Consider the following 21,739-nt stretch of genomic DNA (forward strand, 5'->3'; position numbering starts at 1 on the left):
CCAAAAGCAAAATAAAAAAAATCTATAATAGCATTTCTGTGACTTTCCAAATAAAGAAAACATATAGTGAGATTATTATTATTTACTCGTGCCATTTCAAAACAGCAGTCTCTTCTTCTGTTGAACTCAACAGATATTTGGAAGAATGTTGGTAACCAAACAGCTGCTGGTTGCCATTGACTCCTAATGTATTTTCTTTCTATACTATGGAAGTAAATGGCTACTGTCAACTGTTTGGTTGCCAGCATTCTTCAAAATACCTTTTTTTTGATGTTCACCAAACAAAATGAACTCACCATTTTATTGATGTGACTGAGTCTTAAACTGCTTTCTGGTGATCCTTTCAGATTCGTGAACAGAACCGGTTTGACATGATGACCGCAGGGCCGCAGTCACAGCGGCTGGCAGGGATTGTGGTGGAAAGACCCCCGGTGAGTGTCAGAGGGACATCCGTGTCACCAGGTGGCGCCAGATCCTCTCACAGACTGTTGAACCGTGCTGAAATGAGCATCAGTTTAAGAAAAGGCCTCATGTTTCACAGCACAGTCTTATGAAGCTCTGTTTTTCATTTAAAGGGACAGTTACCAGTCCATGTAAAATCCCAGGGAGTTTTGTTTGTCGCTGTGTCACGGTTTTCATATTTTGAAATATCTGCATGATTCCTTGTTGCATTGAAATCTTTTAGTTTGGGATTTGTGTTGTTCTCGCTTCAAATTTTGTTTTAATATTCGAGGATTTGTGGCTTGTCTAGCTTTCAAATGCCCAGTGATCAACACATCAGTGTGTTTGAGTGGTGGGTGTCTCATTTTGTTTTCTCTACCCTGCACCCCCCCCCCCCCCCCACACACACACATGTGCAGCCGTACACAGGCGAAGACGAGGAGCAGACGGGACCGCTTCCTCCAAACCCCTTCAGCGAGCTGAGCGAGAAAGTGCTGGAGGACTACCAGAAACGACTAGAGCAACATCAAATCAGAGTAGACGGTACAACACCTCACACCTCCACCGTACTCTACCGCTCAAATATAGATGTGTATATAATACCGTTAGGGATGTAACGGTTCACTCACGTTTTTGGTTTCTCAATAATTTTACAAAATGAGATTGAAGGCATTATACAGTAAATGAACAGGTGTTGTTTTATTAGGCTATTGCTGCACGTTTCTTAGTGAAATTGAAATATAACAAAACTAAATTGAAATTTTAAAACAAACCCCAAATCAAACAAGCACGTTACACAAAAAAATGTCTTCATATGAACAGAATAAGGCTTTTTCTGAGCTCTTCCCATTTAAAATCGGAGCCGACCAATGCATTTGAACCACAATCCAAACATGTAACATGAGCAGTGTTTGGTTTAAATAAGATCGTATAATTTCACAATTGAAAGCCTAAACAGAATGGTCCTGTATTAGCTTTGTGAAACTACACTACATTAAACATCCGCACTGAACTAAAAAGCAGCAGATGGACTGAGAGTCTCTGACAGTAGGTGGCGCTTATGAACAGCAAGTGGTGCATTGTTACATCCCTACTAACCCCAAACTTTCAAACTGGTGTAAACTAATAAATAAAGACCACTGTGATGCATGATACCTCCTTGCTTTTAAGAACACCTCATTTCCTGTTCCCAAAGTCACACACATATATATATATATATATATATATGACCCAGTCAATGCTAATGGTGTAACTCGGCCCTCATAGCTAAAAATCAATAGAATGCATCTTGCATAGGACTAACTTGAATGCATCCAGCCGAGACTGTCTGTCCTGTGACTGTGTCCTCTCATATTAACCTGTCCACTTCTCTAACTGTCTGTCTGTCTGTTCACTAACAACTGACTCCTGCAGATGAAGAGCAGCTCACGTCAGACGACGCTTCCACACTCTCTCAGTCAGTGTCTCCACAAAACACTCCCGCTAAAGAAGGTATAGCACACTGAAAGAGCAGCGGTGTGTGTGTGCGTGTGTGTGTGTGTGTGCGTGTGATGCAGCTCCAAACTGCAGTGTGTTAGCATATCATGTCAATATTAGCTGCAAATGTTTACCAGGGTTGCTGGGTAACAGTTCAAAGGGAAAATGAAAGAAAACACTGTGAGAAATTTATTATACTGGAAAAGAGCAAAGTATAAGCTAAAACAATTAAAATAGTTTTGGTAACTGAAGTGAATCTGAAATAAAACACACACACACACACACACACACACACACACACACACACACACACACACACACACATATATATATATATATATATATAACATAAAAAAACAGCTTTGAGATACTTTTATAGTTTTTTTTTTTAAATATACATTTGAGTTATTTTATGCTTTCATTTTTGTTTAGTAATTTTGTTGTTAGTCGTTTTTAGCTGTTTTTATTTTTTATGTCTATATAGGATTTATTCATTTTTATTTCAGCTTTTGTAAACTCTAATAACTAGGGCTAAAACCATTATTATATATTTTTTTCATTTGTTTATTTATAATGCTAAAATAAAATAAACATTACATTTTTAAAAACAAATGAATTTTATTAATATTTTGAATCAGTGTTTATTTTTGACGTTTTCATTTTTATTTCGTAATTTTGTTGTCTTTGTCATTTTTAGCTTTTTTATTTTTATGTCTATATAGGATTTATAAATTTTTATTTAAAACCATTATTATTATTATTATTTTCATTTATGTTTATTTATAATCCTAAAATAAAATATAAACATTAGATGAAAAAACAACAGTTTAATATTTTGAATCCGTTTTTATTTTCTACGTTTTCATTTTGATTTCGTAATTTTGTTGTGTTTGTTATTTTTAGCTGTTTTTTTTTTATATATTTTTATGTCTATAGGATTTATTCATGTTTATTTCAGTTGTAGTTTACTGTAATAATTAGATTAACTGGATTGCTCATGACGTCATGAAAGTAAGCCGCCATATTAGTAAACTCTAGTATTGCCTTAAATTCTGTTGAATTAATAGAAATCATACAAATTGAATGAGAAAACATCCCCTAAGAAGTGTCAGTGTCACGTCTCTTAACTCAGTGTTTATAAATCTGAAGTAACTCTGTACATTCTTACAATGCAAACACCCTAGACATGTAAACGGTTATTTTCTTTAATGTGGGGAATTTCCCCTAACAATGCTAGCTACATGAACATGATAAACATCAGACGGACACCACCACAACAGAAATGTTGCCTTGTCAGCTAACTGAAAGAAGTTGAAGTACCAAAATGTAAAACTAAACCTGAAATTAAAACTAAATTGAACTGTTTAAATGTAAAAAAATTAATAAAAAAAAAGCATGCAATGAAGTTACTAAAATTGAAATGAAGAGTAAAAATATACAAATAAAATGTAATTCAATATATGAATGAATGCAATATTAGTTCATAAAGAATACTAGAGTAGCTCTGGTCAACAGGAATCATAGTTTCAAAATGTTTACAATAAACTGTCCTGCTTGTTGTGAAACTTTCTGGCAGGATATGTTGCAGGATGTTACCTTGCTCTTCTGTTGCCTTTATGAAACAAGCAATACCTGATATTTCCATTTCAGAAGAGGAAATTAAAGTTGACTAGTGGAGCACAGTAGAGACCTTTACATAAACTGAAGATTATGAGCCTTGTATAAACGAAGGAAACACTGATACGTGTTCAAACACACACAGCGGGATAATCTTTAGTGTTGGGTGGAGAAACAGGAAGTGTACTGTACCAGTTGCATTACAATCGTTACTTAATCAGACATATTAGATGAGCGGTGATGAACCATAAGTAGACATCAGTCGAGGGCACGTTCAACACGTTCATCTGACGTGTAGGTCACACTCGAGCCAGGACGTGTTGCCCCAGAGCTTCTTGTAATGATGCTGCAATGATTAACTTCAGTTACTTCAGGCGTCACGAGTTCAGATGAGAATCTGGTGTTCAACAAAGCTTTTTATTAAATATTCAAACGTTTTATAAAAGATGCAGTAATCACCTCCCCATGAAGTTTCACTCTGTAAAATAATGCAATATGTTGTGATAAGTTTGCTCTCAACTGTAGGCTTTTTTTGTGGAATAGCAACATTGTAACTTAAAGATTCTTTAATCTATTAGTTTTTGAATGTTTTTATAAAACAATGCAACAAAAAACAACTTTAGTTTGTGGAACAGCAACATTGTAATTTGAAGATTTTTTATTATTAAATCTTGTGTTTTTTTGTTGTTTGTTTTAATTTTTATTATTAGTAATAGCAATAATTAGCAAAAATGCAACAACAAAAAAATGTTTTTTAATGGAATAGCAACATTGTAACTAAAGATTTTTATTATCTATTATTGTTAATATTTTTTAATATTTTTAATATATATTTAACTAGTTTTGAATTTATTAATAAGATAATACATTAAAACCACAAAAACACCACAAATCTAGCAAATAAAAACACATTAGCACATCTTTTGTCCTCCTTTTTGCCAAGCAACATTGTAGATTAAACAATTTACAGAATCATTTTTTTTTTCAAATAATTTTATTTTTAAATAAAATGTAAATAAAATTCCAGTCTCTTCTCAGTTTTGTATGAAAACATTTAACCATTAAAAAAAACAGAGCAGTCACTTTTTTTTGTCAAATTATAATTTTTATAATAAATTTCATTTTAGCACAACAATGGAATAAGCCACTTTAAGAAACATTAAAATTTACTGTAATAATTATTAATGTATTTTCTTATTTTAGTTTAATTACTAATACAATAACACAATAAATAAAAACCACAAGAAACACAATTTCTAGCAAATATTTAATTTTTTTGGCTAAGAAAAAATTTAACTTAAAATATTTTTTGTATTTTTAGTATAAGATTATTACTAGTTATTTTTTTCTAATACTTTTATTTTATTAATAATACAATAAATAACCAGCAACATTCTTTTAAAAATAATTCTTCCACACAAATCTTTATGGTTGCCAAACTTCGAATAATTATTAGTTAAAGTTTCTAATAGGTTCTATATAATTTACTGATAATAAACGCATGAACGCAATACAAATGAACCACCACAAACGAATAAGATTCATTAGCACAGCTCTTGACACAACAGTGATTGATTGGTTTTGTTCTTCATCGTTCCTCATGCAGAGAACCACAGCGGCGTGATGCTGAACGGTAAAGACAACCACGGCGACGAGGACGAGCTGATCAAGCGCGTGAGTCAGCTGACCACCAGCGTGGAGAGCGTCGAGATCAGCGTGCGCTCCGGAGAGAAGATCGAAGAGGCTCTGACGCCCGAGAGCTCGCCCTCCAAATCACCCAACAAGAAGAAGAAGAAGTTCAGAACCCCGTCCTTCCTGAAGAAGAACAAAAAGAAAGAGAAAGTGGAGGCCTAGAGGACGGAGAGCATCCACACCTGTCGCTTTGTCTGTCTTTGTTTGTCGTTTTATGTTTATACATTTGTTTTTGAAAAAAAAAAACACGGCACGTTATTTTGGGAGTCGGTCAATAGATGAAGCAACACCCATTTTTTAAAAGACGTGCCATGATTATGAGTTTTATACAGGAGGAGAAGCGAGGGAAACTCCTGGGAAACTGGCTTCTCTCACCCAATAGACTCAAAATTTTCTGATTTTATCTCGTTGATGAGCCCATACTGCATTGTTTTTTTCATACTCTGTTTAACAGATTCTCACACAGACCTTTTATGAGCCCCTTTTCAATCCGTCATCTCTCATGGTGTCAGTTCTGCAGCCTTAAATGGAACCGGACTCATTTCACAGGAAGCGGTTAATGAATCACACTGGAAACCATTCGAGAGTTATTTTAACAGGGTTTATTACGTTTCTCTTGCGTTGCCCGGTGTCTCTTCCTGTGTAGAGTCCCTCCAGTCTCCTCTCCGTTCCTAATCAAAACATTTAACCGGTCAAAAAAGCAGAGCAGTCACGTTTTAGTGAACACCAACTCTTCATCTCTTATGAAAAGTTTTAGCTTCAATTGAAACAATTTAGTTTTGTCTGTTTAGTTTTGTACTCGTTTCTATACTATACTTTAACAACGAATGGAAAAAATAAACAACGCATGTTTTGCTGGTCTGAATTTCCGTGGTTGATAATGTAGCGGTGCCTGACTTCTCAATCGTGTAATAGCTCCGATTACTAAACACGTGTAACAGAAATATATGAAAACTGGAGTGATGAGATATATATGTATAAAATATAATATTTTTGCGCTGCACTTTTTAATGTGGTATGCAACATAACAACAAAAACTATGGATGAAGATTTGAAGTGAAAGAGGCGCGAAAGGAAAACATGAGAAACGTTTTAGCATCTTGAAAAAGGGTGGAGAAGGGAAACTTGTTAACGTGTAAGGAAAAAATATATTTTGTAAACTGTATTTTTAAGAAGAAGAAGAAAAACGCAAAGTACTGGCTCTCATGGGGTCAACAGTGGGTTCAAATCTATTCAATGGAAGACATTTAAGGTTCACTCTGAGCCTTTATAGTGCTCCATCGTTGATTATGTCACCTTCTGGTCATCCCATAACCATCCAAAGCCTCAGTGTTATTAAAGTTGTTGGACAGTGGGTTTTTTGCATCTAAAACTGGATTTATTTACTCATCTTCCCTCCGCCACATCCAGTTCCCGTGAGGTCAGAGGTTGCTCGGTTTGCCCATTTCGAAGCGCCCTGTCCCACGAGATGATGCTCCGTGGACAGAATGTACACCAAAAGCTAATCTCTTATGGTTACGATTAGCAGTTTGACCTCCGTTTGAACTCCCGTTAGGCCTGAATGTGGTCGTCCCATTGGGGGAGGAAGAGGAGGAACCACTGAGAGAGAGAGATGTATATCCCAGTGGGCAATGTGAAGTACTGGCTTGGGCACGGAGAGAGAGAGAGAGAGAGAGACACCTCTAAGCTGTGTAAAGAGCATGTGCTTTTGAACGCGGGCCAGGCGTTGGATTAAAACGCATTTAAAGCTGCACCGAGTGCGAGTTTGGAGCGAGAACTGGGGCGTTCGGGAAGATTAACTTGTTTTATTGCTTAAAAGTTTTCCTTATTTTGGCTGGAAGCAAAACTTATAGTGTAGGACGCGTTAACTGGAATGTGCATCACATTCTCTTTTATGTTTGTTGCTCTTTTACCCCTTTTGACCATTTTGCACCTTGTTTTACTAATGCCTCTCTGTTAGTCTGTGGTTCAGGAGGCCTGTTTGCTTTGGCATGTGAGTTTGAGCCGAGCCTCTGTGTGACCTGTGAAATCCTATATAAATGGTTATCTAACGGACTTGCTTTTAGATGTATTGCTAATCAGTGTAAATTCACAAATAAACTATTTTAAGAAGCAAACGCTGCACTCATCTGTGGGGACGGAACATGCATTTCATTCCATTTATGCATTGGTTGACTTCATTCATTGCTTTTTCCTCTGTTCTTCATATACAACCATTTCACAGATTTCATTTCAACATGCAAATGTTAACTAAAAGGGGAACAATTGATTTCAAAGGTTAGTTTACCACAAAAAAAAAAAAAATTATAAAATTGTACTTGCCACTTACAGATTTTCTTCTGTGGAATACAAAATGAGAAATTTTCAATATCCACATTGTTGGAAGATTATAAAAAGTGATAATTAAGCCTTGTGCACTATATGTAGGGCTCACAATATCAGATTTTCACTACACTATTATCGTGGCCAAAATAATTTGATCAAAAAGGTTGCAAATCTAATTAAAATCAACTTTTGGTCTTTTCTTTATTTTTGACCCGATAAATCACACTTAAGGTACAATATTTTTATTTTCCTGAAAATAGTAAATGTTACTGCATTGTACTAATATGTAATTATTTTGCCTGCACAACAACATAACAAAAAAAAATATATATATATTTTTGGACTTCTTTGGTATTTTTCCTCACCTTGTTTCTCTTGCAGTGTTTCTGTTCAAAAATGATCGGCCTACAAAAAAAAAAACTTAAGCCTGTAAATCTGTTATTACCAAATATTACATTCAATTTACATATATATTACTTTTTTTTTTTTCAATTTGCAGTTATATTTGTTTTTGGATTGTTTATGCATGAAATATACTAGAGCCCGACCGATATGGATTTTTGGGGGCCGATGCCGATGCCGATATTAACTCGAAAATAGCCGATTTATAAGCCGATATTTTGATTTTGAAAATAAACTGGATATTAGACCCATTTCCTATAAACTGCACTTCCACAACATTCAATAGCAAAATATCTACCTGTTCTATGTATGTGGGCTGTATAAACCATTTTCCAGAAGGGATTTATGTAAAAAAAAAAAAAGCCTTAGATTACGGTCTCAATGACTAAACAATTGCACATCAAAAGTATATATTTTTTAATGATCAAAAAACAGTCTGGTTTTAAACATTTAACACTTTTACTTTCTTCCAGCTGAAGCTGGTTTTAACAGTCTGTGTGTGTACTGTAAATAAATTATAATACTAAAGTTAAAGTATTTGCAGAAGTAGTCCCACACTTTGCTGCTACAGCATTCACCTTTTTCAGGTATCTGTAGGCAGAAAGAGAGAAAGAGAAAGAATAAGCATGTGTATTAATAATATCACCATGTATCATTACTCATGTCATCATTAGAATTATAATAATAATAAACAGGGATCTCCTACATAGGCAAAAATGAGAAATTTATATTTTTTTTTATTTGTCAAGCAATAGGTATTACCTACTTATATTTAACTATATTATTTCAACATTTTCCTGTTATGTCTGTAAAGCTGCTTTGAAACAATATGTAAAAAAAAAAAAAAAAGCGCGTGTTCAGCTCACATTTATTTACATGTCCCCTCTGGTTTAATCATTTCTTACGCACCTACTGTAGTTACTGTAACTACACTACATTTGCTCTCACAGACACATTCACAACGGACCCGTAGATCTTCTCCTCTTCTCTTTGTGCAGTCTGAATCAAAACATCGTCATGCGCTGGCGAACGTAAAGTTAGCCTACTGTTACCGGAAGATTACGGAATCAATTCGAAGTTGAATGGTTAACGTTAGTGTCATGAACACACCGCTGTCAATTTTGAGAAGCACCACCTTCAAACAAGTTAATAGCAAGCATTTAAGGGGCCTGCTAAAAAGGAAGCTATATTAGCGTTAGAGTAACATAACCAGCCTGAATTCACCAAATTGTGCTCTGGACCTGAGGGTAGCCTTCTCTTCCTTGCTTCTCTCTTAATTATCATCAGCTGGACTAGCGCTATCGCTCGCTTCTTACAACGGGACAGATACATGTTTGCTGCTGACCGAAAGGAGGAACAACAGACTATTAAAACTCCGCCAACGCCATAGCGCAGCGCAGCGCAAATCGCGTTGTATCTGAAGGGCAACGCTGAACCCAGCATACCGCGTCCTGTGTGAAAGGACCATTACGCGGTCATTATGTGGGAAACACACCGCAATAGAATAAGAATAATTTAAATGCTAACGTTATAGTTTGACCTCTTATTAACGTTCGCGCTCTTCCACTAATAAACATGGTATTAGCTTTGTGGCTAATCTAATCCCTGCTGAAAAAAACAATAGAAACCATTACAGAAATTCTAATGGTTTCCATTACAAAACCATTACAAACCATCAGCAATTAACCATTAAAACCATTACCAAATGGTTTCCATTACGTAGTGTGTTTTGGGCATATTCCATTAGGATTTATTGGTTTGTATTGGTTTCCATTACAAGTTTGTATTGGTCACGATTTGCACATAATGGTTTCCATCACAGTTTTGTATTGGTTCTGATGGTTCCATTACACGTTTGTATTGGTCTTTATTAAAACAAATGTAATGGTTTCTGTTGGTTTTGTAATGGTTCTGATGGTTCCATTACAAGTCTGTATTGGTCTTTATTAAAACAAATGTAATGGTTTCTGTTGGTTTTGTAATGGTTTTGATGGTTCCATTACAAGTTTGTATTGGTCTTTATTAAAACAAATTTAATGGTTTCTGTTGGTTTTGTAATGGTTCTGATGGTTCCATTACAAGTTTGTATTGGTCTTTATTAAAACAAATGTAATGGTTTCTGTTGGTTTTGTAATGGTTCTGATGGTTCCATTACAAGTCTGTATTGGTCTTTATTAAAACAAATTTAATGGTTTCTGTTGGTTTTGTAATGGTTTTGATGGTTCCATTACAAGTTTGTATTGGTCTTTATTAAAACAAATTTAATGGTTTCTGTTGGTTTTGTAATGGTTCTGATGGTTCCATTACAAGTTTGTATTGGTCTTTATTAAAACAAATTTAATGGTTTCTGTTGGTTTTGTAATGGTTCTGATGGTTCCATTACAAGTTTGTATTGGTCTTTATTAAAACAAATTTAATGGTTTCTGTTGGTTTTGTAATGGTTCCATTACAAGTTTGTATTGGTCTTTATTAAAACAAATTTAATGGTTTCCGTTGGTTTTGTATTGGTTCTGATGGTTCCATTACAAGTTTGTATTGGTCTTTATTAAAACAAATTTAATGGTTTCCGTTGGTTTTGTAATGGTTCTGATGGTTCCATTGCAAGTTTGTACTGGTCTTTATTTGCATATATTTAATAGTTTTCGTTGCAGTTTTATATTGGTTCTGATTTGAATGTTTAACTGATAGCTGGTAATTAGGCCATTAATTAATATAAGTAAATAATTTAAATTATTAATACAAACTGTACACAGGTTTTGTCAAGAATATAATGTTTTTATTTATTTAAACTTCATACCAACCTTTCAATAGCAAACAGTTCAGGTTGTTTTGCAAAGAATTAAGAATATGCACCTAAAATCAAAATTATTCACAGAATACTCAACATAGCTGGAATTAACACAAAACCTTGACATTACATTTTATTTTAATTATTGTTATTCATTAATGCATTATAGAAATGCAGGAACTATGAACTGTTTTTGTGGCTTGTAGCTGTCTCAGACCTGCAAAAAAAAAAAGAAAGAAAAAAGGGCAATTCATTAGGACAATGTACCACATTACCAGTATGTGAGATTATCCATACATATATTTATATGGCAGTCTCAAAAAGTTATTGATTTTTCTTTCATGCCTAAAATCATTAGGATTTAAAAAAAAGAAAATGTTCCATGAATATATTTTGTAAATTCCCTACCATAAATGTATCAACTTAATTTTTTATTAATAAAATGCTTTGCTCTGGATTTGAAATATTTTTCACAATATTTAGATTTTTTAGCACCATCAGATTCCAGATTTTCAAATAGTTGTATCTCAGACAAATATTGTCCTCCTAACAAACCATACATCAATGGAAAACTTATTTAGTGTTATTATTGAAATAAAAATCTAAAAAATTAAATAAAAACAATTACCCTTGTAACTGGTTTTGTGGTCCAGTTTCACAAATAGGCTTGAATAATTACATTATCTACTTTTTATGGTACATAGTCTCTATTCACTTCGAGTCATATTAGATAAGAGGCTGTAGCACACTTACCACTGACAGTTTTATCTGGTTTATGTCACTGATCTCCTCAGCCAGGTATTTCCATACACTTAGGAGGCGTTTATTTCCTATAAGGTGTGGCCTTTTTTCTTCAGCTTCTGAGACAGACACTCTTGTTTTGAACACACACACACATACACACACGCACACACACACACACACACACACACGCACACACACATAAACAAAAATTGAAATTCAAGAACTGATGGACTAATCTCAGACTTTAAATCTGACCAATCTCAAGTGGAAATTAAGTAGCATATGTGACCTGTGCTGGCAAAGTTAGTCACAATGAGCAAAAATCAGTTGAGGTTTTTTTTCCTCATTAAAAAGTCCTTCAAAATGATGTATAACTGTATATATATATATATAAAAAAGACTGAGCTACACCCGTTTGAAGTTGAAAGAGTTGGCAAAGTCAACTCTTTTCTATTTTCTAAGGGTTCCAAACCAAAATCACTGAGCAACATTGCATCTTTTCCTGCAGTTCTTTTCTTAATAATAATTCACTTTTTTATTTTACATCCGAACAAAAGCATTCAAGTAAGAAAAACTAATAATCAAATGTAAAATCCCTTTATTCATTACAAATAAATTAATTATTAAAACTATAAAAGCAGTTCAATTAGTCATTCTGTGTATACAGGTGCTTGTCATATAATTAGAATATCATAATTTCAATTCAAAAAGTGAAACTTGTATATTATATTCATTCATTACACACAGACTGATATATTTATTTATATCTGACAACTAAGGAAAATCCCAAATTCATTATCTTAGAAAATTAGAGTATAACTTAAGACCAATACAAAGAAAGGATTTTTAGAAATCTTGGCCTGCTGAAAAGTATGAACATGAAAAGTATGAGTATGTACAGCACTCAATACTTAGTTAAGACTCCTTTCCCCTGAATGACTGCAGCAATGTGGCGTGGCATGGAGTCGATCAGTCTGTGGCACTGCTCAGGTGTTATGAGAGCCCAGGTGTCTCTGATAGTGGCCTTCAGCTCTTCTGCATTCTTGGGTCTGATTTATCACTACTCAGCAGGAGTCCAGTCCTTTTTGAAGCGAGACACTTCTGGTTCTGTCTGTTGTTCAAGAGTGGCTTGACACAAGGAATGCAAAGCTGAAACCCATGTCTTGCATACGTCTGTGTGTAGTGGTTCTTGAAGCACTGACTCCAGCTGCAGTCCACTCTTTGTGAATCTCCCCCACATTTCTGAATGGGTTTTGTTTCTCAATCCTCTCCAGGGTGCAGTTATCCCTATTGCTTCTACACTTATTTTCTACTACATCTTTTCCTTCCTTTCTCCTCTCTATTAATGTGCTTGGACACAGAGCTCTGTGAACAGCCAGCCTCTTTTGCAATCACCTTTTGTGTCTTGCCCTCCTTGTGCAAAGTGTCAATGGTCGTCTTTTGGACAACGGTCAAGTCAGCAGTCTTCCCCATGATTGTGTAGCCTACAGAACGAGACTGAGAGACCATTTAAAGGCTTTGCAGATGTTTTGAGTTAATTAGCTGATTAGAGTGTGGCAACAGGTCTTCAATATTGAACCTTTTCACAATATTCAAATTTTCTGGGATACTGAATTTGGGATTTTCCTTAGTTGTCAGTTATAAACATCAAAATTAAAAGAAATAAAGATTTGGAATATATCAGTCTGTGTGTAATGAATGAATATAATATACAAGTTTCACTTTTTGAATGGAATTAGTGAAATCAACTTTTTGATGATATTTTAATTATATGACCAGCACCTGTATTTATCAGGATATATATATATATATAACTGTAATTTGAATGTCGGATTGAAATGAACACTGTTATTAGAGTAGTTAATTGTTAGCATAAGTGCGGCTAATAATAATAATTTAAAAAAATAATAATTAGCATGTTTTTGTGTTTTGCTTTGGTACTGAAATTGGTACTGTGACAACACTAATAGTTAGACCTCGATTAATGTGTTCAGGTGCACTGCAGGTTGGAGCAAAACTCTGCATGTAAGTGGACCTTAAGAGACAATGTTGAGATCTCCTGCAATATGTCCTGAACATGCACTATAAAGAGGGAGAATGACTTACAACACTGGTGTCCAGTCCTGGGCTGGAGGACCACCGTTCTGCAGAGTTTCTGCTGATCCTTGATCAGCTGCTCAGGTCTGCTTAACTGGGGTTGGAGCTAAACTCTGAAACAAGAGAAGACAACCAATATTATGAAGTAAAAAAAAAAAATGATTCAGAAATATGCACAACGTTTGAAAATGCACAAAGATGAGAAGAAAGCTATGTGTTTAATGAGAACTTTCCACTGAAAAATAAGAAGCAATATTAAGTCACAGATGCATTTTTATTAATTCTTATTAATATTGTTTAAATATGTTACAGTAACCTTGTGCTTTATCAATGATTTTCAGTCTCTGAAATAGAAAAGATCTATCAGTGCTGAATGGCATCATACATACATCATATGTAATGATATTTAACAAGAGTTCTAACACTGTGTCGTCACTGGACAGAACAACAAAATACAACAGAGCCTTTTATAATCAGTGATGCTCTCTACACTGGATGCGGCACGAAACAACAAATCACAGACGGTGATCTGATGCCTTTTCCTATTTATGATGTACTGACACAAAGTTTGAATGATTTTTAACAGTCACTTTGGTGTGAGAGTGTGTAGCTTGGAGATAGAGATCTTTTTATGTTTCTGAAATAAGTCTCATGTACACTAAGAAAACTGCATTTATTTGATCATAAATAAAAATGGTAATGTTGTGAAATATTAGTACAATTTCAAATAACTGCTTTATATGTAAATATTTTGTACAATTTTATTCTTGTTTTCACAAAGCATGATTTCTGAAGGATTGTGTGACACTGGAGACTGATGCTGAAAATTCAGCTTTGATCACTTATTAAAACAAACTTAAATAGAAAATAGTTATTAAAAAAATGTTAATTTCACAATTTAACTGTATTTTAATCAAATAAATGCAGCAGTGGTGAGCATAAAAGATGTCTTTGAAATACATGACAAATCTGACCCTTACATTTTTGAATGGTGTATGTTTGACGAATTGCTTACTATTCATGGTTCATAATGTCTAAAAATGTTCTTCGACAGGAGATATGACTAGAGCACAGCCATCAGCATGGAAGAACCTAGGAACATAAGCACTGTCACAGAGACAACAATATTTATTATACAATGCCAGGTATAAGGCATATACTATAGCAGAGGTGAAATGCAGAAAAGAAAAATAATAATTCACAGAATATATAATTTATATAATCATTTACAATAAATATATATATATTTTAGTTTTACTTATTTAGTAATGCTCCTACAGCGTGGACATCAAAATGTGTATGTTTTCATCCTCTCTGTCAGCAGCTCCCTTCAGAAATGTTAAAATCAGGAACTTCTCCTGCGTCATAGAGGTTTTTTTCTGGCACTTCTGAAATCACAGAACAAGTTTGTATTCATGTGTTTACCATGAAAGATCAAAACCTGAAGGTTTCAGTCCATTTTCACGCTCTATGTAAGTGATGTAACGTTATCCGGTTACGTTAGTGCACATTTTAGGATTAAACAGTGGATACATTTAGGGTTAAATTAATTCGGTTAAGTTACTTCCATTCATCCATTGATATATATGGAGAGAGAGAGAGAGAGAGAGAGAGACAGAGAGAGAGAGAGAGAGAGAGAGAGAGAGAGAGCTCATCTACACACAAGATGACATTAAAAGCCCAAACTTAATAAACAAGAGTTCATGTCTATCGTTACCTCTTGTATTTAGCCTTACCTTTGAGATGCTAACGGACTTTTTCTGACGACGCTAAACCATTTCTATAAAGTAAATATTAAACGAAATCGTATAATTTACATGAAATAAAGTGTCAGGAACACTTTAATGTACTATTTGTGTAATTTAATAGACTAAACTTACCTAAAAAAAAAGTGAAACCACATTGAGTGTCAGCGATCAGCTGCTTGACGGTTGGGCTGCCGCCTCGTTTCCATGGTGACGTCCTCCGCTCCAGTTCTGCGCGCGCGCACATTACAGCACGTGGAAGTCACGCAGAATTTCACTGTTATTTCACATCTATTTTTGGGCTAAATTTGGACCAAATCCGACAGACAAAACAAAGACCAACTTTTCAAGTCAATTTTGAAGGCCATGACGAGTCGAGTTGATTTAAAAAAAAAAAAAAAATTAAATGAATTAAAAATAACCTTTCCAAATGACGTATGGTGGCAATCCAAGACAATACATACCACCAATAGAAAAAAGCAATTTACCAATAGAGACCCACAGGGACCATTACTGTGACCATTACAACCAACATAATTCCCATTATAACCATTAAAACCATTACAAATTTTGTAATAGTTTCTATTGTTTGTGTGTTCATTTTTTTTCAGCAGTAGCCTACCCACTAAGACCATTACAGTTTTCCAAAGAAACCACTAAATTTATTGGAGTCATAATGGTTTCTACTGGTGTCCAGTAGATACCACTAGAAGTTTCTAAAGGTGTTCTATTGGTCCTTAATGGTATCCAATAGACAATACACGCCACCAATAGAAGAAAGCAAATTACCAATAGAGACCCACAGAGACCATTACAGTGTCCATTAAAACCATTAGAATTCCAATAAGAACCATTAAAACCATTACAAATTCTGTAATGGTTTCTATTGTTTTTTTCAGCAGGGATATAGCAATGCATGAGCGGCTGTAAGTGATGTTGCAGAATATTTAGAAGTGATAATGATAGGACCGTTAGCTAGAACTACCACACCGTTTTTATATACAGTGTATGAACTAAATCTACAATCATTTCACATGACGAACGACAGACTCACCTGGGTGGCTTGGCTGTCCTTCTGTAGTGAATTTCTGGCGCTGTTGTCAACTCTGGAGTTGCAGACCGCCCTCTGGTGGGCAAAGTATGCAACACTCATAACATGAGTGAAGCATGAGACTCTGTTTTTTCATGTTTCATCGGCCGTTATAAACGCCGATGCCGATTTAAATGCAATTAGCTCATATCGGCCGATAATATCGGCCGGCCGATATATCGGTCGGGCTCTAAAATATACCCAAAATTATCAACAAAATATCAAATAGAAACGGAAATTCTGTCATTAAATAGCCTCATGTCTTCCAAACCTGTAAGATTTTCGTTCATATTCAGAATTCAAATTAAGTTTTTTTTTTTTTTTTTTTTTTTTTTATGAAATCCAAGAGCTTTCTGACACTGCATAGACACAATGCAGCTGACACGTTCAAGGCCCAGAAAGGTAGTAAAAACATTAAAATAGTCCATGTGACATCAGTGGTAAACTGTAATGTTACGAAGCTATGAGAATACTTTTGTGCACAAAAAAACCCCAAAATAACTTTATTCAACAATGTTCACGAGAGCACCAGACGCATGCAATATTTGGTAATAAAGTATGAGATTTACAAGCAGTGTTTAAAAAGCTGTTCATTTCTGACCAGGGACAGGTCTAGAACAGAAAGTTCTAGAGACTTGAACTTGAGTGTCACATTTTTAAAATGCCATATGCGTAAGACAGCGAAAGACACTAATGCAATGGTCAAACATTTCCATTTAGTGAACATTTTCAAAGAAATGCAATGGGAAAACTTTTTACTTTTATTGCCAATATCACTGTTATATTGCTACACCCCTTATTAACAGACATCTAAATACATACAATAGCTTTTGAATGCCACTTGCATCAATTCTTTTTTTTTTTTTTTCAAAAATGGAGCATGAAGATGTCGCACCATAATTGATAACAGCATTGGTTGTCAAGTGTCTTGTAGCCGATCACTACAATGGTGTTTGAGATTGATGTCATGCACAGTTGATTAGCACATAATGTTCCCATCCTCAGACCATCCAAGATGTAGATAAGTGTGTTTTTCATCATCAAATTTGGAGAAATGTAGAATTACACCACCTGTCCACCAGTGGATCCTCTGCAGTGAATGGGTTCCGTCAGAATTAGTCCAAACAGCTGATAAAAACATAGCAGTAATCCACAGCACTCCAGTATATCTTATTGTGAAGAGAAAAGCTGTGTGTTTGTCTATCAAAATCATTTTTTTACAAACTTGCTTTTGGCCAAAATATGAGTCCATAATAATGTTTCCTCCGGCACCCATTCACCGCCAATGATCCATTGGTGAGTAAGTGATGTAATGCTGCCTTTCTCCAATCTGATGAAGAAACAGACTTGTGCATCTTGGATGGCCTAAGGATGAGTTAATTGTTGGCAAACTGATTTTTTGGGGGGTGAACTATCTCTTTAAAGTGTCCCTATTATGGGTTACAAAAGGTTCATATTTTGGTTTTGGGAGTCACCAACAAGTTGACATGCATGCAAGGTCAAAAAACACTTTCATTTTCTTAAAATATGCATTTATCTTTACCTAACTTGCTCAACAAATCCCAAGAGTTTTGCTCAATAGTTCATTTGTAGCAATGCATGATGTTTTCAGTCACTTAGAACTGTTACACGCTACATGAAAGGCAGTTTTCAAAAAATCCATAATAGGGGCAGTTTACGGATGTGCTGTCAGAATGTGTAAACAAACAAGCAGTGCTTTTCTCACTTTCAGTTCTGGGATCTCTGACACAGCGAAACGTGTTCCTAAACCATGTGTATGTGGTTCACAACCATCTCCTCATGAAATAGCCATCACTTGTTTCCCATTACATTTATGAATGCAGCACTTTAAACTGAAAACTCCCGTTATTACCAATATGCACCACAAACTACCAAAGACCAGCCCTACTTCAGGATAGTGAATTCCCTCTTTACAGCAAAAACAATGCTTTTACTTCGAATATGGTGAATTTTTAACATCAATATATGAACAAGTACTTCTCAGTGTTGAGAAATCCAGTCTATTCTACCCTTTGACCTCTCAGAGATTGAATATGCATCTGACTCCTCTTGCACAAGCGGCAGACTGTTCGTTTGAAAGCAGGCGCTTCACTATTGTGTTTGTGCTGATGTGCCTTTCTGCATTTTCCCCATGAATGCAACACCTGAAATATGCAACAAATGTTTTCAAACACTGGTGCGATTGACGCGTTCGTTAAACCGTGGGCGATTGAGTCGGTGGGGGCAAATCCCTAACGCTCACTGTGGGGCAGCTTTGCTTGTTTTAAGACATTTTATGCTGGTTGTAGAAGCCTCATTTGCTTTCATTTTCCCTGCACATCTAATTTGATTCTTCTCAATCAACTCATTTTACTCTCAAAGAGCCATAGAATAATGCTGCCCTGAGGGCTGAGCTGGGGTCACACATATGCATAGTGCGATTGTTAAGATAAGCCTCTATAGTGACCCAAATATTATCAGCCTTGTGATTTATTTTGCCCGTGAAAATGGATGTTTTGAAGATTATGGTTGTATATAAAGCATAAACATTAAATGGAAATGAACAAAAGAGGCCTTGTGGGGTTTTTTTTCTCCTTCATGTGACCTTATTGGAATGCATGCTTTGGATTATTTACTAAATAGTTATACAAGCCATACGTATTACATATATGTGTGTGTGGTTATGAAATGAAATTCCGAGCACTACATACTAATAAGTTATGCGTCCTAAATAAACATCATATTAACAAGAGCAGAATTCAAAGGTAATGTTAAACAAACATTCCCGTGTAACATTTAGCTTCAAAGTGGTTGAGTTTTAACCAGATGTGCTCCGGAAATATCCTTCCTGTCAGGAAGAAAGGCTCCTCGGTCGCTCCGCTGCATTGTCGTAGTGTTCGCCCTGTGAGCTCATGACTGCAGGAGCTGTGGGAAGTTGGTCAGTGGGCCGAAACACCAGCCCTTAGACAATACAGCCTTTCAGACACGGGGTGTCCCTGGAGAACAGAGCGAGCCGGGAAACTGCTGTTCCTTCTGACCGTATCGTTTAGATGGGCTCTAGTGGAAGACCGCAGGATCTCACCATTAAGCTGGAGAAGAGTGAGAGGAACTGAAGTGTGGGGGTGTTGGAAAGAGAGAGAGAGAGAGAGAGAGAGAGATCGAAGGATAGGGCCCCAGGTCTCCAGACGGTGTCCTGCTGTGAGTGTCAAAACAATAAAACAGCTCAAGTCCAGATGGATTCGGAGAAACTCGCTCCCTCTACAGGCCACCGTGATGAGCTCTGTGGAGCTGAAGGGGAGGTGGATATGTTGTCAGCAAAACCCTCCAAGACCAGAGACTCCCTTTTTTGTTCTTTCAGCACTCCTGCCCTCCCTGAGAAACCTGAACGGTTAGTTGGTACGCTCTCATGAACAGTCCTAGCTGAACCATCAGGAGACACGATGTTCTTATGAGCCTCGCCTCTGTTCACTGTCGGGGAGCGATGCTAGACGTCAAATGGAGAACCTGGGAGAGCAGAAGCTGCATTTATATCCTGAAATTAAATTATTCCAGGCTAATGTGACATTTAGTAGAAACAAATGACTGTCTACGGCTATTATAGGTTTTATTTAATACATATATATATTGTTTTTTATTTATTACATGACAACCTGTTAGGAATACATATACATTATATTACATACAATATACTTTATCGTATATATTTACATTATATTTAATGTATATTAAATACACATTATAATCTAAATCATATATGCAGTTTTATAATTGAAAGCATCTATCTGACTATCTAGCTATAGTTTACCCAAAAATGAAAATTAGGCCATAAAGTACTAAATCATCCTAGGTGTAAACGACTGGATTCGTCTGAAAGAAGAAAGTCAGAGTATGTGTTGCACCGCATCAGTTCACTGCTTTTTATTTCATTTCTTTTGGACTGATGCAATGCAACACCATCTGAGTGGCATGAAGCAACTTGAAAGACCAAAGACATTTTTTTTTTTTACATAACTCTGGTTATGACTGGATTCATCTGAAAAAAAAAGAAAGTCATATACACCTAAGATGATTTAGGGTGAGTAATTTATGGCCTAATTTTCATTTCGGGGTGAACTAACCCTTTAACCAGTCTGATGGTTCAAACTGGTTATGTTTGCTGCTGTGAACCCACTTCAAATGGGAAGAAGTCTTTCTAATGTGAACAGATCGTTTGTCTTTAAGGGTGTAAATTATATTCTGTTGGTATAATAACGAGTACCGCTGTGAAACGGTGTCTAATGGGCAAGACATCTGCAGCAGGTGGTGTTCTGGAGTCCCCCCAACTACTTTCAAGGAAGAAACCATCCCATCCCTGTGCCAGGACAAGAGAAAGCCAGACCCCATCCACGCTTGAAAAGAGGTCAGCGGGGTCACCGTGGAGGGAGGTAGGAGGATGTCCCAACTAGGGGACAATGCCTTTAATGGAGCCCACGGCACTGCAGGTCCACACACACACACATAGACACGATCCCTAAACACTGTCCTACCCACAATAGCACATGGTGACCTGGCTCAGACTCTCTCTTTCTCACACACACAGTGTAGGATGACCGTGTAGGTCAGAGAGGGTTAATCAGGATCAGCCCTTGCGCTCTGCACATTGTCTCCCGTGCGTCCCTCTCCTGTGTTGACCTGAGTGGACGTAAATAGGAGGGTCAGCTTTCCTAAGTGACAGAGATGGATGTGTGTGAGTGTGACTTATAACACTTATACACGTCTAAACTCTCAAGGTCTGCATCTGAGCGTCTCAGCACATTGAAAGTCCATTTGAATAAAATGTTCCTATCTGATGCATATAATAAAAAGCGGGTGTCCTGAGACCACACCAGTTGCCGTAACTCCGCGAACGTCGAGATAGAACGACCTTAGGCTGTTTACAAAATTTTCAAAGGGCTCGTCCTTTCTTTTTTTTTAAATGGCTAGCAGGGTTCACTTTACATCTTAGCTTGGTATTATGCAAAACGCTGATTGCCCTGCCTCCTGATGTCTTGTTTAAGCTAACAGAGCTTAGTGTTAAGCTAGTGGCTAAATTCAGTTGCTCACTGAAAACACAAGGAAATGTTTATTTTTTTTTTAGCGTCTGTAAAATAACGTGTTATGTCATTTAAAGCATATTAACATATTTATCATATATTTAAGACTAAATATATGGTAAAGAAACTTGGTTAGAATAGGATCCAGTGAAACCCTTGTTTGCTACTTGCTAATGCTAATCAGTAGCAGGTGCTGTCTGAGGAGGGATGCAAAGCCCCTTACAAGGAAAGTCTGTTTACTAGGCAGCCA

The 21,739-nt window shown here is 35.9% G+C and overlaps 1 protein-coding gene and 2 long non-coding RNA genes across 11 annotated transcripts in view; 2 read left to right on the forward strand and 1 right to left on the reverse strand.

The window, feature by feature from the left end:
- The window catches only part of add3a (adducin 3 (gamma) a), an 86,612-nt gene extending 79,269 nt beyond the window's left edge, over positions 1–7,343 (forward strand). For 3 of the 5 annotated variants that reach the window (XM_052590885.1, XM_052590886.1, XM_052590883.1), the window contains 4 exons: positions 348–431; positions 861–984; positions 1,855–1,932; positions 5,141–7,343. In XM_052590885.1, coding sequence (XP_052446845.1) covers positions 348–431; positions 861–984; positions 1,855–1,932; positions 5,141–5,388 — 534 coding nt within the window. In that variant the 3' untranslated portion in view covers positions 5,389–7,343. The remainder of the gene's footprint in view (positions 1–347; positions 432–860; positions 985–1,854; positions 1,933–5,140) is intronic. The other 2 variants (XM_052590888.1, XM_052590887.1) reach the window with 1 other exon arrangement.
- A 3,220-nt stretch (positions 7,344–10,563) lies between these two features.
- On the reverse strand, positions 10,564–15,764 carry LOC127988275 (uncharacterized). 5 transcript variants are annotated; one of them, XR_008161601.1, is made up of 7 exons: positions 15,463–15,764; positions 15,319–15,362; positions 14,861–14,970; positions 14,598–14,689; positions 13,592–13,695; positions 11,495–11,615; positions 10,564–10,958 (listed from the first exon to the last, which is right to left on the reverse strand). It is a non-coding gene; the product is annotated as an uncharacterized LOC127988275 (long non-coding RNA). The 5 variants fall into 5 exon arrangements; XR_008161598.1 differs by having other exon boundaries at positions 10,565–10,958; positions 14,841–14,970; positions 15,463–15,761; XR_008161599.1 differs by having other exon boundaries at positions 10,565–10,958; positions 14,598–14,674; positions 14,841–14,970; positions 15,463–15,757.
- LOC127988278 (uncharacterized) lies at positions 11,493–14,561 on the forward strand. The gene is made up of 2 exons (XR_008161605.1): positions 11,493–11,618; positions 13,638–14,561. It is a non-coding gene; the product is annotated as an uncharacterized LOC127988278 (long non-coding RNA).
- Positions 15,765–21,739: the final 5,975 nt, after the last annotated feature.

Source organism: Carassius gibelio, chromosome B22 (assembly GCF_023724105.1).
Source record: "Carassius gibelio isolate Cgi1373 ecotype wild population from Czech Republic chromosome B22, carGib1.2-hapl.c, whole genome shotgun sequence".
NCBI lineage: Eukaryota > Metazoa > Chordata > Actinopteri > Cypriniformes > Cyprinidae > Carassius > Carassius gibelio.